The sequence below is a fragment of the Notamacropus eugenii genome, chromosome 7 (assembly GCF_028372415.1).
Source record: "Notamacropus eugenii isolate mMacEug1 chromosome 7, mMacEug1.pri_v2, whole genome shotgun sequence".
In the NCBI taxonomy this organism is placed as follows: domain Eukaryota; kingdom Metazoa; phylum Chordata; class Mammalia; order Diprotodontia; family Macropodidae; genus Notamacropus; species Notamacropus eugenii.
In genome coordinates, this window is record NC_092878.1 from 151,001,219 (window position 1) to 151,019,197 (window position 17,979).

General features: G+C 40.7%; 1 protein-coding gene across 2 annotated transcripts in view; it reads right to left on the reverse strand.

Moving 5' to 3' along the window:
- Positions 1-9,076: 9,076 nt before the first annotated feature.
- Positions 9,077-17,979, reverse strand: part of FAM47E (family with sequence similarity 47 member E) — a 59,503-nt gene continuing 50,600 nt past the window's right edge. For both annotated transcript variants that reach the window (XM_072624100.1, XM_072624101.1), the window contains exon 8: positions 9,077-9,319. In XM_072624100.1, the coding sequence (XP_072480201.1) occupies positions 9,179-9,319 (141 nt within the window). In that variant the 3' untranslated portion in view covers positions 9,077-9,178. The remainder of the gene's footprint in view (positions 9,320-17,979) is intronic.

Genomic DNA, 17,979 nt, shown 5'->3' on the forward strand with positions numbered 1-17,979 from the left:
CCCTAGCAGAAGCTCAACTTTCCCCTGTCCCGCCCCGCCCCATTGTCACCTCTCCAGGCCTCAGTCTCAGAAGCTGGCCACTGGAGGGAGAGGAGGACGGGGTGCAGGGGAGGGAGCAAGGAGGGGAGAAGGAATGAGGATGGGGAGGAGGAGTATCTGCCACTGCAGCCAAGTCTGACATTATCCTCCCCCACGTTCTCCTCCTACTGCCGTCCCTGACTCTTCCTCTGCACTTTACAAGGTCAAGTCAAGTTTTAAGAACCTTACTCCTCCCTACCTTCCCCTTTCCCAAATCGTTCCCCACTGCTCTTGCTTGGACTGGCTCCTCAGTCTTAGGTCCTAGTTCTAGCTCGCTGGACAGCACCCCAGCAAGAGCTGATCATGGGGCTGAAATCCAGGGTGCCTGTCTGCCTCTATGAAAGCCAATGTTCAGGGGTGATCTAGCATCTGTAGAAACCCAGTGACAAGAGCACTCCTTTGAAAGGAAATGAAGAGAAAATGAGCCCCAACTACCCTGCTTAGCACTTAACCTCTCTGAAACTCAGTTTCCTCATTTGTGAAAGGAAGGACTCAGAGTTTGGAAGCTGAATTATAGTAGGTGCATAGGGTTCTCCCTGATGTGTTTGTCATTTGGGGGAAGAGGATTAGCTCCAAATTATCGTGTCTATATCGTGTTTGCACATAGTTGGCTGCATGTTCTCTCCCTTATTACATTGTAAGCAGACTGTCTTTTACCTTTCTTTTTATGGCCAGGGTTTGGCAAACTGCCCAATACATAATAGGTGCTTCATAAATGCTTGTTGACTCTAATGGGAACATTTGAATGCTGGTGCCTTCCATCAGTTGGCTTTCTCCAGTTTATCCTGCATATTACTTTTACATGGCTATTTGTACGTTGTCTCCTCCTTTCAGCTGTAAGCTTCTGGATAACAGGTACTGGGTTTTGCCTTTTTTGTATCTTCACCTCTTAGCACAATGCCTGGCATACAGTAAGCTCTTAATGCTTCTTGATTTGTTGAGAAGGGAAATTCCCAGAAAAAAATCGACATGCCTCCTCCCGACAGAATGTAGTTCTTGAGGAGGAATCAAAGCATCATCTATTTAAGGGTGAAAAGGTACAGTTTCTTTTAAATTAGCAGCCCCTCCCCCTATTCACTGCCAACCGTAACTAGGATAGGGTGAATGTGCTTTGCACCAGTGCCCTGAAATTCAGTGGGAATTATTAGCCCTTACACTCTTTCAGTGTGGAAACGACTGAACTTAGTTGTGTTAAATAACTTAATTAAACAAAATAAAAGCTACGAGATGGCTTGCTTCTTTTTCTCTTTTGCCCCACTTGCATCTCAATTTCCTTTTATTATCCATCCCCGAGCACTGGACTCTTGAAATCCCAGGGGATTTGCCTACAGGGCCAGTTTCCTACTATGGGAAGGAGGCTATCTCTATCTCCCTCCCCCAAAGGAATACCTTTTAAAATGATTTGAGGGCATAATTTCCAATATCTCTGATGCTGGCAGGGATAATGAATCTCAAAAAGCGATGGATTTGGAGATGGATTAGGAGTTGGGTTCAAATCCTACCTGTACTTCTAAGTGACTTTGTTCAGTCCTTTTCACTGTCTGGACCTCAATTTCTTCATCTGTCAGAAGAGGGGATTGAACTAGATGGCCCTTTCCACCTCATACATGTTCCTACACTGCAATCCCCCCAGAGGAATATAAGCTCCTTGAGGGCAGGGATTGTTTTGTTATTGTTCTTTTATTATTCCTACTCTCTAAGACAGTGCTCAGCAAGTTCTGACAAATGGTTTAAATAGAATGAACTGAATTATGGTGGCAGGTTTTGTGGTACATGTAAGGGCAAGCAAAGTAGGATCTTTTGCTGTTTTTGTTTTAGTATAATCAAGAAGTATAATGCCTTTGATTGAATCTTGCCTTTATCAACCAAGAGTCCCAGGAGAAAAATACAGAAACAAGAGTTTCTGTGTACACACACAGAGAGATAGATATGTGTGTGTATGTATGTTTGTGTGTGCATGTGTGTGTAGATATATGTGTACATATATATATTTGTATTGTTAATGTGATTAAATATCTTTCCCACCCATTAATGGACCTGCCCATTAAGGAGGTTTTGATTAGGGGAGTTTTGTAGGAAGGCCCACGCTTTTTGTTAAAGAGGCACTGATGGTCAAGGATTGGGATGCCCTCTGACTCTAAAAAAGGTATAAATACTCTGAGGGTGAGATTTTACTTTGGGGTTTAGTTTTTGGAAGAAGGTTTGTATGCCAGATGAGACTCTGGGAAACCATTAAGCAGCCATCTCCTGCCACCCCCCTTTTGAAAACCCAGATGTTGGTGCTTCCCTCTCTGGTAACTATGGTCAGACAGTTGGACCTGTCTGTTGATTTGTGATATATGGATTGCTTACGTCAAACAGTTTTGAAGTGCTGTCTGTTGATTTCCTGAACTAAGTGAATGATGTATGTGTTTGATTAAAGGAGATTGTTAACCTCTCAAAAGTTGCCTTTCCTTTTATAAATGCAGATTTAAGAACCTGTGATAGCAGGCCCCCTGTGTATGTTGGGGAGCTTATTGATACAGTACATTATTCTCTGAGAAGATAAATATTTTCCTCTTGTGCTTTTAGTAAGTACACTTAACAGATGTCAATGGCACTAAGTCATCTACATTGGTAAATCTACAGCTTATTTCCTTCTTATAATCCACTAAATCCTATGTTTATGGGAAAGGAATTTCACAGATAGGTGTTCTATCCTCTCTTTCTCCTTCCCAGGAGTCCATTTAAGTTAAAATGCAAGACCACCAACACCTAGATCCCCTGGTTTCCCTGGTAAAGACTCTGTAAAGTTTAACAAGAAGGGTTAGCTTAAAATGCTAAAAAAGAAAAAAGAAAGAAAGAAAAAAGAAAAGAAAAGAAAAAGAAAAAAGGTAAAATATTGAAGAACCCCATGTCTATCATGGTCTAAATCTGATTATGCAACAACTCATTTCCTCTTCAATATACAAGAACTTTGTTTAGAAAAACACCTGAGAACTGATTTTGGCAAAGGTGCAGTGGGATACAGTGAGATTGCTCTGAGTTTGGAGCCTGATGATCTGGATTTGAATCCTGTCTGTAATACCTATTCCCTGAGTAACTCTGGGCAAGTCACATAACCTCTGTAGGTTTCAGTTTCCTTAGCTATAAAATGAGGGGGTTGTATCACATGGCTTCTAAGGTTGATGATCCCAATGCATGAACTATGAAGACAGTCACGGTGTTCCCCACCATTGAATCATAGATTCATAGATGGAGAGCCAGAAGGAGACTTAGAGGTCATTGAGTGTAATCATCACCGTGCTAGAGCCAACTCATGTTAACTTGGGAGAGCCAGTTGTTAAGTTTCCATCATGAGCATTACCCTTTGGAATCAGCAAACATTATAACTCAAGTCTTTCTTCTTTTGTTTGCTTGTTTTGTTGATTGTATAGACTTAAGAAAGTACAGGAGAAAATGTTCATGATGTTGGTCAGACTTAGGAGTGTGTGGTCCTACACTGTTGTTTTTTTTTACTGGAGTGTTAGTCATTAAATATTTACTAGCACACCCAAGTCCAACCCTGTCATTTTACAGCTGAGGAAACTGGGGCTGGCAGACTGGGTGACTTGCCAAACCTCAAGCAGGTGGGATTTGAATACAGATGCTTTGAGTCCAGCACTCTTCATCTTAAATCCCAAGAGGATATTGAAAAGCTGAATGAAATATCAGTAAAATGTTTAAAGAGAAAATGTCAAATGAATATTGAACATCTGTAGATGATCCTTCGTTTTAAAGGGAATATAACTTCATAGGGCAGCTAGATGGAACAGCGGATAGAGCACAGGGCCTAGAATCAGGAAAGTTGAGTTCAAATCTGGCCTTAGACACTTAGACACTTACTAGTTGTGTGACCCTGGGCAAGTCACTTGACCCTCTTTGCCTCAGTTTCCTCATCTGTCAAATGAGCTGGAAAAGGAAATGGCAAACCACTCCAGTATCTCTGACAAGAAAACCCCAAAGAGGTCATGAAGAATTGGACACAATGAAAACAACTGAATAGCAAGAATGCCAAATAACTTCAGTGAGCAAAACTGCAAGTGACAACATGTCCGCAATCTCCCTATAAAGTTTATGAGCTGTCAAAGTGCACAACATACAGTGATAGCAGTAGGGTTTTTACAGCAATGATTTCATTCTAGATTTAGAAGGGATCTGGGCTTAACCTGTCTAGTTCAACCCTCTCATCTTATAGATAAAGACAATGGGTTCCAAAGGGACCAAAGCTGGGATTTGAACCCAGGTTCCCTCACCCCCAAAACAAACACTTTTGCTCTCTCTCAGTGGGAACTTTTCTATTAGTCTTAAATATTATCAATAAGTGCTGATGATTTCATCACGCTGTGCTGAGGACTCTGCATTTGTGGAGTATGGGACAGAATATTTCTATAGATCCCCTTCCATTCTGACCTGCTAAGGTAAATGCTGTCTTTGGGACTCCATTGCAATTTCCCCTGACAACCATACATACACCCAAGCAATTGGCCAAGCTGCAGTCTCAAAGCTTAAGGGACAGAGCTGGTAACGATTAAATACTACTTTACATTCCCTTAATGATATCAATAGCTGACCCTTAGAGAGCTTTAAAGTCTGCAACACATTTAGGACATATCTTATTTAAGCCTCACAATGACCCAGGAAATAATTTTGCTGGGATTATTGTACCCATTTCACAGCTGAGGAAATCTGAGGCTGTGTGAGGTGACATGACTTGTCCAGGGTCACTTGCCTAGGAAGTGTTCCAGTTGAAACGTGAACCCAGGTCTTCCTGATTGCCAGCCTAGCTTTCTCACTACTTTGCCTTTCAATGAAAATCAATTACGAGGGCAAGTGGGAAATATAAGCCCCAAACAAGGATGATGGGTAGCAGAGGGTACAATGAGACAAAAATAGAAACATGCCACCATGGCAAATGTATATTTGGATGATAATGTGACTTTCCTGTTTCAGAAGATTCTACCCAATATGAAAATATCTGTTTTATTTTCAAGGAAAAACAAAAAGGTTCTACTGCTCTATTTTGTGCCATCAAAGATGGACTCAAGACCTGTGTAGATTTCTGTTAAACTATCCTTTTGGTTCTGTCAAAAAATATTTTTAAGTATATTTCTTGGGGAAATTTTCCCATAGCAAGCTCCAGTGGCTTGAGTTGTCTGGAGTATTAGGTTACACACAACCAGGCTCACTCGGAATTCCGATACTGATTAATTACCATGGCTAGGTCAGTTGTGTAGGAAATGACACCAGTCATTAAGAGGGTCAAAAATTAATAGGTCTGCTGTGTTTTGGGCTGTACCATTTTGCAAGATTTCACAAAAGGCTTGATTAATTAGTTAAATTTTTTATGTTGCCAAGTAAAAACTTAGAAGGAAAGAATGATAGATGCTCTAATCAATAAATTTAATTGATGCTTTTAAAAACAAAGGAGGAAAGAAAAAGAACAAAGGGCAAAATAATATTAAGGGTTTTGAATTTCAAAGAAAATGACAAATACTGGAGGGGAGGTGGAAATATTGGGATACTGATGCATTGTTGGTGGAGTTGTGAATTGATACAACTATTCTGGAGAGTAATTTGGAATCATGTCCAAAGGGCTATGAAACTATACATACCCTTTGACCCAGCAATACCACCACTAGTTCTGTATCCCAAAGAGATTAAAAAAAGGAAAAGGACCTCTATGTACAAAAATATTATAACAGCTCTTTTTGTGGTGCAAAGAATTGGAAATTGAGGGCATGTTCATCAACTGAGGAATGACTGAACCAAGTTGTGGTATATGAATTTGATGGAATACTATAAGAAATGATAAGCAGGGTGATTTCTCAAATGGCAAACCACTCCAGTATCTTTACCAAGAAAACTCCATGAACAGCTGTGGTCTATTGGGTCATAAAGAGTCAGACACAACTGAACGACTAAACAGCAAATAGGTTTCACCAGACTGCCAAGGGGATTCATGGTACAAAAATGGTTAAGAACCTACGGCATAAAGAATAAGTTGGGTTTGCCTAGGTTAAATATGATCATTGCCTCTTCCCTTTTCCCTTAGGCATGCCATTGTGTTAGTCCTTCGTTGCCAAAGAAGACCATGCCATCAGAGAAATCAGGACGTGACTTGCACTTGACTTTGTTTTGAGTGAGGGAGGGCTGTGCAGGTCACCAGCCTCACTTCTCCTCCAGTCATCTGAATCCAGAGACCTGATATTCCTCAGGATGACTGGAGATGACCCAGGATGCACTGGGAGACCTTGGGCCCTTTAGGCCAAGGTGTTTGCAGATACTCACTTAGGGTGAGGCAACACCCATTCATTGAATAGGCCTGTTTAAGAAGTAGCCAGGGCATGGCCCCTTTAATGAGGTCGAGAAAAAGAAAGATATCAGGTTGGGTGGGAAAGAGCAACAATTATTATTGATAATCACTCTCAAGCTAGAGGGGTCCAGAGAAGCCCTCAGGCAGGGCCTCAATGGAGTCCCAGTTTCAGAGTGCAGTAGGTTTAAGGTTTTGGGAGAGGACAGGACAAGGGATGGGACAGGGGACAGGACAGGAGAAAGGAAAGGAGGGGAGGGGAGGGGAGGAGAGGGAAGGGTAATAGGAAAGGAGCCAGTAAAACCCAAGTCAACAGGGCATCTTTTGGCCATCCAAGTTTACCTTCCTTTGGAGAGGAGAAGGAAGGGGAGGGGGAGGCAGACAGGAGAGGAGGTGAGTTACCCAGCTGCATTCAGCCAGCTGCACCTACTCATGGGATTGTGTTTGTCCTTCGTTGCTGAAGAAGACCATGCCATCAGAGAAATGATGACATGACTTGCATTTGACTTTGTCTGCCTCCTTCACATACTGGTTGTGTGACCCTGGGACAGTCACTTAGCTTCTCACTGCCTCAAGAAATTATCTATGGCAGGGATTCAGTCTGATAGACCCCTTCTCAGAATAATATTCTTAAATGCATAAAATAAAATACATAGAATTACAAAGAAGACCAATTATTTTGAAATATTGTTATCAAAATATTTTTGAAACTTGTGATATAGTAATATATGTATTTTATTAACACATTAAATTATAAAGTAATGCATTTAAAATGCAGACAAGTGTGAAGACCACTCAAAAGAGAGACAGAGAGACAGAGACAGAGAGACAGAGAGGGAAAGGGAGAGGGAGAGGGAGAGAGAGAGAAAGAGAGAGAGAGAGAGAGAGAGAGAGAGAGAGAGAGTGAGAGAGAGAGAGAGAGAGAGAGAGAGAGAGAGAGAGGGAGAATATTTAGTGGGTATGGGTGTGAGTTGCTTATCCTTAGTAAGAACTTAAACTGTGGGGTGTTCTTTGACACCAGGTAACAGGCATGCCATGCTGAATGTTCAATCAGTTTTCAAATGTAATGTGATATGAAACTATCTCTGATTTCTATTGGCAATAGTCATAGGCAGTGGTAAACAGCAATTGTTTGTGTTCTGGCCAGAAACTCTGAGGGTCTTCCCTTCCCTGAATGATTCTTTTGTGAAGCCAAATTAGGCCATCTTTTACCTTAGTGCTTACCTAGCCTTAATCACTGAGACCTGGGAAAGACCCTAAGGTCTTAAAAAGGGCAAGGTCTCATATTGCATCCTGGGCCATCACCAGTAGTCCTGACCTATGTCTTGTCACTGGACTCCAGTGACTGGAGGAGAGAGTGAGGCTGGTGACTTTGCACAGCTCTGCCTCACTTAAATCCAATTTATTTGCAAGTCAAGTGATGTCATTGGTCCTCTTCGATAATGAAGCACAGGCAGTTCTAATACTACTGTGGTTTGTCACCTACATTCATGCTTGAAAAGCAAGGCTCAATTTCAGTTAGAGGTTAGTGAAAATAAACCTGTCATTTTTCCCCATCCAAGTTCTCAGATCCTCTGAAATCTATGCTGAGACCTGTTGGGAATCTACAGACTGCAGGTTAAGAAGCCCTGCTCCAAGACATAGTCATGCCCAAGTTAGAGACCATTTGCTGTGAGTTTCTCACAGTGATGAAATCATGGGTCAGGAAGAAAAAAAAATGGCCAGCAGCACCTGTCAGCTTCAGTCAGTCTTGCAGAGTCTCTGACTTCACAGGATAGGATAGACTGAACCCAGAAATAGACCTTCATCTGGAGAGCAGGCACGCAGGGCTGCCCTGGCTTCCAATTTCACAGAAGTGTTCTCCAGATTCAGCAATCAGCAAGCAATTTTCTCATCTGAATTCTAGAACAGATTTACATCGAGGTCCGTGATGCCCAAAAGAAAAATAAAATTCTCAAAGGAAAAGTTTTAAAGTCTTCATTCTGTAGGACAGTCAGCATGCCAGATATGCCACAGACTAGATGTCTTTAAGTCCCTGTGACCTTACATCATCAGCTAAGACTGAAATCTGTTGCTAAGACACATTCCTTCAGAAGAAAAACAAAATCATGGCAAGCAATGGTCAGGATAAAATTGAGGGGAGAGATCACACACGCACAATCTACTTCTATATGTTTACATAAATTATGTATATATATATAACATGTATATATCTATCCAGTGTCAAAGAAAATACCAATTAACTTGCCTTAGAAGGCTGTTGGATAGTTTTAATGAGTTAATAACAATACTAGCCAGCATTTATAAGACACAAAACTTGCAATGCACTTTACAAACACCATCTCATTTTATCCTCACAACAACCCTGGGAAGTAAAACACCCTTATTATCCCCATTTTTCAGATGAGGAAACTGAGGCAGAGAGTAAACGATTTGCCCAGGACCGCACAACTACTAAAAGGCAGCATTCAAACTCAGGTCTTCCTAACTCAGAGTCCAAGACCACTGTATTACCTCACCACCCCTATGAAGGTCACACAGCTATTGAGTATCTGAAGGGAAATTCAAACCTAGGTCATGGCCATTCCATGTCTTCAATGGGATATGTCCTCTGCAGGAACAGCTACTTTTTACATTGCCAAATAAAAGATGGATAACAACATCTAATGGGTGTGCTAATTACCAAGTTTATTTAATGATTTTAAAAAACAAAGGAGAGGAAAAAAAGGGGGGAGACAAATCCTTCTGCTTTCTATGTCTTACTTCTAGCTAGCTTTCCCTCTTCATTCTTTTCTTTGCCTTGGGCTTCACCTTTGGCTTCAGCTTTAGCTTCATGGGCTGCAGGGCGAGCTGGTGACCGCTTTCGGGGGAGCTTCTATCTTCCTTCTTGGCGAACAGTCTTGAAAGGAACTAGAGATCCCCCAAAGAAACAAGAAGTGGCATTAGCCTCAATGGGAATCTGGCAGAGCGCTCCCCCAATACACCCAGACACACCAGACACACAGACACACATCTAGACACAGACATACACAGACACACAGACATACGCAGAGACACAGACACACACAGATACACAGACACATACAGGTACACATTGAGACCCAGACACATCCAGACACACACACACAGGTATACTGAGACAGACACACACACAGTAACAAACACACATCCCACCCACACACAGATACATCCAGACTCAGACACCCACACAGACACACATCCTACCCACACACAGACACATCCAGACTCAGACACCCACACAGATACACAACCACACCCAAACCCAGACACACACAGACATATGCACAGACATACACAAAAAGACACACATAGACACACATCCAGACACACACGTGCATGCATGCACATGCACACACTCACACCTTCCTGCCTTCCTCCTATATTTATGTGGCTGATTGGAATGTGGTCATACAGCAAGAGTCACAAATCCACTAGACACACATATCAGCTCATTTTGCAGCCAACTCCAATTTTGTGCAGATTATCCCTTTAAATGGAAGCCTACTCAAGTGAGTAAGGGGGGTGGGGATGGGGGTGGGGGGAGAGTGTGTGTGTGTGTGTGTGTGTGTGTGTGTGTGTGTGTGTGTGTGTGGTGAAGGTGTGGGTGTGTGAGTGTAGCAGCACCTTATAATAGAACAAACACTCGACTTGTAATAGAAGACCTAGTGAAAATGGCATAACATGATGGGAAAAAGACTGACTATTGAGGGGAGGCTCTGGGTTCCAATTCTCACTCTGCTGTTTACCACTTGCATAACTGGGCAAATCACTCCCCCTCTGGGGTTTCAGTTTCCTCATCTGTAAAAGGAGAAGGTTTGAAGAAGGCCTTTGTGGGCCCTTCCAGCTTTAAATCTTTGTTGCCATGATCTTTCAGTCAGATGCTATAGATCTGAAATCAAGAAATTTCAAATATCTCTACAGCCCAGGCAAGCTAGAGTCTGAGGTCAAATTTGAACTCAGGTCTTCCTGATTCCAGGGGCAATGCTCTATCCCCTATAGTGCCACCTAGCTGCCCATATCACTAATGACAGGCCTATGAAATAATAAAACAGGTAAATGCATGAGTGTTTACATGAATGATGAAAACCGCAATAAAAGGTATAATTAAGAGACACCTATAGCTACGGTACTTACATAACTTTAGTATATAATCAGGTAAATATATTTCAGTGCATGCTGTGTTTAACATGAATGAGTACCACTACACACACACAGTTACATGTAAATCATATGTTACATGGGTAAACATTAGTTTCACCTGTGGCACCTTAGGTTATTCTGGACACAAGTCAAAATAGACTCTCCATTTTCCATCAGTGGGTTTTCATCACTTTCTGGTACTGGGGTTCCTCCCTGGTGAATTTCCCATCAGATTCTTTGTACCTACTGTCTTCCCCCATTAAATTTTAAGCTACTTGAGGACAGGGAACTTAGTTTTTCTTATTTGTCTCCCCAGTACTTGGCATGTAGTAAGCACTTAAAGATGTTTATTGAATCGAGTTTATGTGCTTGCTGCTAGGCCTGAAAATACAAAGAAGAAAACAGCTCTTACCCACAAAGAGTTTACATCCTAATGGGGGAGAAGACAAATATGGATAAAAACATACAGAGAGATACAACCCAGTTAAATACAAGATACTTTGGGAAGGGAAGAATCAGGAATTTTAGTCATGTGTTAGATGGTGCTTGAACTGCATCTTCGAGGAAGAAAGAAATTCTAGAAGATGGAGATAAGTGGTGGAAGGCATTCCAGGCATGTGGAAGGGACAGTGCAAAGCCATGAATGGCATGTCCTTTGGGAGGATCAGAAAGGACAGTTTGGCCAAATTTGAGAGTCCAGGAGAGGGAGTCATGCCCAGAGAAGCTGGAAAGCTAGTTCAGGGTCAGGTTGTGTAGGGTATTAAAAGCTAAATGGAAGAGTTTAGATTTTATCCAAGGGACAACAGGAAACCAACAGAACTCATTGAGTAGGGGAGTCACATGGTCAGATCTGCATTTAGACAAATTTTTGGCAGCAGTATGTGGGATGGATTGGAGTGGGGAGAGATCTGAGGCAAGGAGACCCATTAAGAAGCTGTTGAGAAAATCTAAAATAGAATTGAGGAGAGAGGAGTGTCATGGAAAGCCAGGAAGGAAGGACAGTACATCCAAGAGAAGAAGGTGGATAACTCTGTCAAATGAAACAGACAAGCCAAGAAGGGCGAGAACTGAGGAAAAAAGATCAGCTAAGAGATCATTGGTAACTTTCAAGAAAGTAGTTTTAGTTGAGTGGAAGCTCCATTTCAAATAATTAAGGAGTGGGGTAGCTAGGTGGTGCAGTGGATAGAACACCAGCCTTGGAGTCAGAAGGACCTGAGGTCAGATTTGGCCTCAGAGACTTACTAGCTGTGTGACCCTGACCAAGTCATCTAACCCTGATTGCCTAAAAAAAAAGGCTAAGGAGTAAGGGAGAGGAAAGCAATGAGTGTAGACAGCTTTGTCAATGAATTGGCTGAGGAAGGGAGGAGAGATAGACGAAAATGGCTAGAAGGAATGGTAAGATCTAGTAGAGAGTTTTTAAGGATAGAGGAGTCTTGGGAATATAGGAAAGGAATCAGTTGATAGAAAGGTCAAAGATTTGAGAGTTGAATGTTTCAGGATGCAATCTGTAGGAGAAGATGAGAGGGCATTAGGATGGAGTACACATGTAGATGGGTTGGTCTTAGTATGGAGAGGGGCCATCACTTTTTTAAGAAACTGGGAGAAAACAGAGTAGAGTGAAGGATGATATCAAAGGGTTTTGAGGTGAAGAGAACAGGAGAATAGGAGTGGCTGGTCTCAGTATGACTCCTAAGGTAGCTCCTGAGAATGAGGACCCAGCAAAGTTAATTCACCAAAAGCACTTATTGCCAAAGGGTGATTTGCTTGGGTTCCTAAATGAAAAGGTGAAGAAAAGTTATGAACATTTCCCCCAGCCACTAAATGAAAGAGATCTCCCCAGAGCAGCAGAAGGACTCCTTAAATCAGGCTGCCTCAGGCATCTAGAGCAAAGGAAACACTGTGCACTGTGAACCAACAGACTTGCATAGGATTACTTTTATTAAAAGTAGTGAGCTGAACCCAAAGGCAGTAAATAACTTTTCTACCTAGAATTTCAACTGTAGGTACTTTTAGGAAAAGAGCAGTAACAGTGATGGTATTAACACTGCTAGCCAGCCTGGGCTCTCTCCTATAAGTACAGGTTTCAGAAATTAATTCTGATGCAGACTATGATCAGTTTGTACTATCAACTAATTAATCAATAAACATTTATTAAGTGCTTCCTGTGTTCCAGGCATTGTGCTAAGCACTGGGGATAAAAGAAAACACACACACACACACACACACACACGCACACACACACACACACACACAAACCGGCATAAAACGTCCTTGCCTTCAAGGACCTCACAGTCTGATGGGGAAGACATTATGCGAACTGGAAACCAGTTTGGTGGAAAGTAGGTTTAAGCCAGATCCTACACCATATCCCACAAAAAGCTCCATGTGGATATACAATCTAAATATAAAAAGGTGACATCACTTAAAAATTAGAGGACAATGAGCAGAGATACCTTTCACAACTATGGCTAGGGGGAAATTATTAAAAGATAAAGTAGATAATTTTTATTATGTTAAATAAAAAGCTTTGGCACAAAGTACTTTGGCTAGGATAAGAAAAAAGTTGTTAATTGGGGGAAAACTTCTCATCAAATATCTCCGATAAAGGTCTGATATCCAAGAAGATAAAATTGACATAAATATATAAGATTGAGACATTCCCTAACAGGTAGATGGCAAAAAGGCATGAATGAACATTTTCAAAAGAAGATAAACAAGCTTGATTGCTAACAGTCATGTGAAAGAATGCTACAATGAACCAATAAAAGAAATGCAAGTTAAAATTCTTGTGAGTTTTACCTTTTGTTCATCAAAAGGGCGAAAATGAACCAAGATTGCAATGGAAATTTTTGGAGGGGCAATAGGAAAACAGACATGCCAGTTCACTATTTCGGATATAGTCTATAGTCTATTAAATTCTGGAAAAAAATTGAAACAATTCAGGAAAAGTCACTAATTTATATTTGCCCTTTGTTCTAGTGATACCCCCACTGGGCACACGTACCAAGGAGTTTAAAGTCTGAGCAAAACACTGTATATGTACAAAAATATTTATAGATCTCATTTTGTGATAGCAAAGATCTGGAAACAAAATTGATTCCCACCAAAGAGGGAATGAATGAACAAATTGTGGGGTATTTAATGTAAATAATGTATTAAATTTGGAAATTTTAATGTGAAAATGTTACTGTTAAAAAGCAATAAATATGAAATTAGAGAAGATTTCTATGAACTTATGCAGAATGTAGTAAGCAGAACCAAGAAAACAATTTATATAGGAAGCACAATAATGTAAAAGAAAAGTATCACTGAAAGAAGTCAGAACTTTGACTAGAATAACGATCAATCTTGCTCCAGAGTAAGGTGGAACATCCCTTCCTCCCCTTGGCAGAGAGAAAGGGAGATATAGATCTATTATCAGACATGGCCAATGTTTTTGGTTTCTTTTGTTTAAAGGTACTTCTTATGTAATTCTGCACACCACTTGCTAATGATTCAAGAAATAACCCTGTATACCCTGGCACAGATTTCTGCTGCTGAGGAGGAAGCTTGTTCATTGAATGAGGCAAGGTAGTTTATGCCATGAACCAAAGAGATACTGTATCTTAAAGAGATAACATTGCTTTCTCTCTATTCTAGGAGAAAGAAGTATCTGAAGTTTTGAGTTGGAAGTTATTTGGATAGTGTCTATGTCTGCCCCAGGGACTTAAGTGGTAGCAAGGAAAAAAGCAGGTAGCAGCACAGTGCCAAGAGAAAGGGAGAGACAGAGAGAAAGAGAGAAAGACGGAGAGAGAGAGACAGAGAAAGACAGAGAGAGACAGAGACAGAGACAGAGAGATTAAGGAATTAAGTAGAACAGTGCTTGTTTGTTTTGTGTGAATTTTAATGACTCAGTCTTCCTGTCTCATCCAGGTTGAAAGTCCAAGGACTATTCCTAGGCCTGCTCCCACTCTGATCAACTTTGTCCTGCTGTTTCTGACTTGTATGACTTGTACTGATTTAAATCCCCTTACGCAATCTAATGCTCCCCTGAATAGGGGCTCCCTACATTCATGCTGAATTTAGTGTGGGCATATCCCATTAGCTTAGCCCACTGCAGCTCAGAAATCCTGAACTCAAGAGATCCATCAGTCTCAACCTGGTCTGCTTTTCTCTGAGAGCTGTAGAACAGGAACTTCCAGATCTCAGATCCATCTAAATTTATCCCCGCAATTCCTATTTCTCAGGTCCTTGGAATCTCCTTGCCCCTGTGGCCTCAGATTAAATCCTATGGCACAATTTCTATTATACACAGAAAAAAGAAAATTTGGCTGGATAAGTCCTGAGGAGAAAACACCATCTGGGGGATATTTGACACAGAAATCAATGATGAACCCCAGGTATTACTAAACTGGTGGGATCTAAGGTGCTATGACCCAGAGTTAATTTAAGGACTAGGGAGAAAGTTTGGGCTTTGGATTTCAATTAATTAATAAATTACAATGATACACGAATTATTATATATGACTAAAATTTTTTGTTCAGTTAAAATAAAAATCCAGATGGATTGTTATGATCTGTGACGGTCACAAGGAATAGGCCTACAGAGTCAAGAGGGGGAGCTCCTGAGAATATTGGTCAGAGCTAGCCAACTCGGGACAACTGAAGAAAGCTACCACTGTCTTTGGGATGGGGGATGGTCACATTTTTAAACAAGCATTTAGTAAGCATTTACTGTGTGCCAGGCACTGTGCTAAACACTTTACAAATATCTCATTTGATCCTCACAACCATCTTGGGAGGGTAAGTGCTCTTATGATCCCCATTTTACAGTTGAGGAAACTGAGGCAAACAGAAGTTCAGTGACTTGCCCAGGATCACACAGGTAGGAAGTGGTTGAGGGCAGATTTCAGTTCAGGTTTTCCCACTTCCAAGTCCTGGACCACGTCATTAGATTTCACCTCAATATGCCTTCCTCTGAGATTATTCTTAGTGTAACTTGTCTATATCTTGTTAGTACATAGTTTAGACTGTAAGCTCCTTCAAGACAGGGGGTATTTGTCTTCTTTTGTCTCTCCAGTGCTTAGCACAGTGCCTGGCACGCAGTAGGCACTCACTCAACAAATGTTGGTTGACTTGACTTAAGTGGGCTGGGAAGAAGTGGGAAAATAATTAATAAATGAACAAACAAATGACATTCATATACCGAATAATACCCTAAAAAGTAAATGAAGAGGGGGCCAATCAAAATAATTCGATCCTGATAGACATCACAAATGTCAAGGTGACCAGAATAAAGAGTCTCTTTAGTAGTTGCAGAACCAGAAGAGTTACAAATGATGGGGGAAAACTGTAGAGTTCATTCAATTATTCTAAAATCTGATGACAATGCTAAGGTTGTGAGTTGGACTGTCTTGCTTTGGTGTAAGGCTTTGTGAGATACCAAAGGAAAGAAGATACAAAGGAAAGAAGATATGACCCCATCCTAGGTGCAGGCTTGTCCAGAGAGTCAGGGGCTCATGGTTATGGATAAGTAAGAGCTCGGTCATGGTTTTCTTCCTGATACAACTCTCCAGACCAGCTATCATGCTCCAAACTTGGCAAGATCCCTGAGCAAGGAGGGATCACCCCTTTAGCACCCATGGCATTTCAGTTCAGCACTGAATTAAAGGACATTTTGTTACCAAAGACTATGAACTCTTGAGGTTATCACTGCTGACAGGATACAGAGGACATCTGTTACTTCTCTGAAAAGGGTATGGGGGAAAGGCAGAGCCCCTTTATTACATTTGCTCACAATTGGGTTCACCCCAACTTTCACACACTTAACTGGAATGTTAGCTGAGCATAAAACGAGAGTATAATAGGGTGGGAGAACAGGGAAAGGAGAGGCTATGATCATCAAGTTTATGATGATTTCAAAAATTGAAAATAAAAACAGATCAAAACCTCAAATAAATGTAGATAAATTTTAAAAAACACTCTTCCATAATTAGAAGAGCAATCAAGAAAGGAAATGAATAAAAGTTATAGTTCTTGTGGCCTTAAAAAAGTCAGAACAAGCTCTGAGAAGAGAGAGTCATGACTGGCAAGCAAGCAGGGAGACAGCTGAGAAGGGAAAGCCCTGCTCTTGAGATAGAATCACTACTTGCCTTTCCCAGAGTTCAATTGTCAAGAGGTGTTGGGTTTCAGTATACGGTATCAGGAAATGACAGTGTTGTTTTAAAAAAAGGAGTAAATACACTGTAAGAATGGAGATTATAAATGATTTGCTTAAGAATGACTTGGCCAAAGACAAAATTACAGAAACTGAAAATTATATGGCATTAATGTAGAATACACAACTTTATATAATGGAGTTAAAGTAGTTCTTAGAGGAAAATTTGTTTCTCTAAATGCATATATTAACAAAAGAGAAGATTAATTAGCTATTTTAGCTTAAAAATTGGAAAAACCAACAAATTAATAATACTCAAGCATAAGAGATCACTAAGATCAAAGGGGAAATGAGAAGAAAAGCAAAAACAAATGCTGAATTAATCAATCAATAAGTATTCATTAAATGCCAAGCTCTTTCTTTATTATGTTTCGCTGTTGTTTCACTTGTGTCTGACTCCTCACAACCCCATTTGGGGTTTTCTTGTCAAAGATACTAGAATGGTTACCCATTTCCTTTTCCAGATGAGATAACTAAGGCAAACAGGGTTAAGTGACTTGCCCAGGGTCACCCAGCTAGTAAGTGTCTGAGGCTAGATTTGAACTCAGGTCTCCCTGACTTCAAGCACCACTTAGCTGTCCTATATACTAAGTGCTATATACTAAGTACTGTGCTAGGTAATGGAAATACAGATTTAAAAGGGAAATGGTCCCCACCCTGTAGGAGCTTCTGCTGAAGGGATATACTGTGTTAATAGGTAAGTAAATACAAACAAGTGCATATAAAATACCTAAAAAAAAAACCCAAAACACTGCACAATGATAGCTGGGTAAACAACCGGGGGAATCCAGGCAAATCCTTTTGAAGGAAGTTGCATTTGAGCTGAGCCTTGAAGGGGCTAAGTGTTCAAAGAAGTAATGAGGAAGGAAAACAAAATTGCCTAAATAAAAAAATGGGAAGGAGAAATCATCATGAATAGTGAAGGAATGAAAACAATTAGAGAATGCTCAAAGAACTTGTGGTTTTTGTTAGGATGAGGAATTCTTGAATTATTTAAACAAAGTCCTGAAAATGAAAAATGAGGAATGGACAAGAGACATGACATTCATAATGACTGTCATATTTTAATCTAGAAGTTAAACCAATGTAAATTAATTACCAAAGTAAGAAGACCCAAAAAAGCTAAGGAATCATCTTAGTCAGCAAATATTTTACTTCTCTGTCTATCCAATGTACCTACCTACCATATCTGTCTATCTACCTATCTATCTAT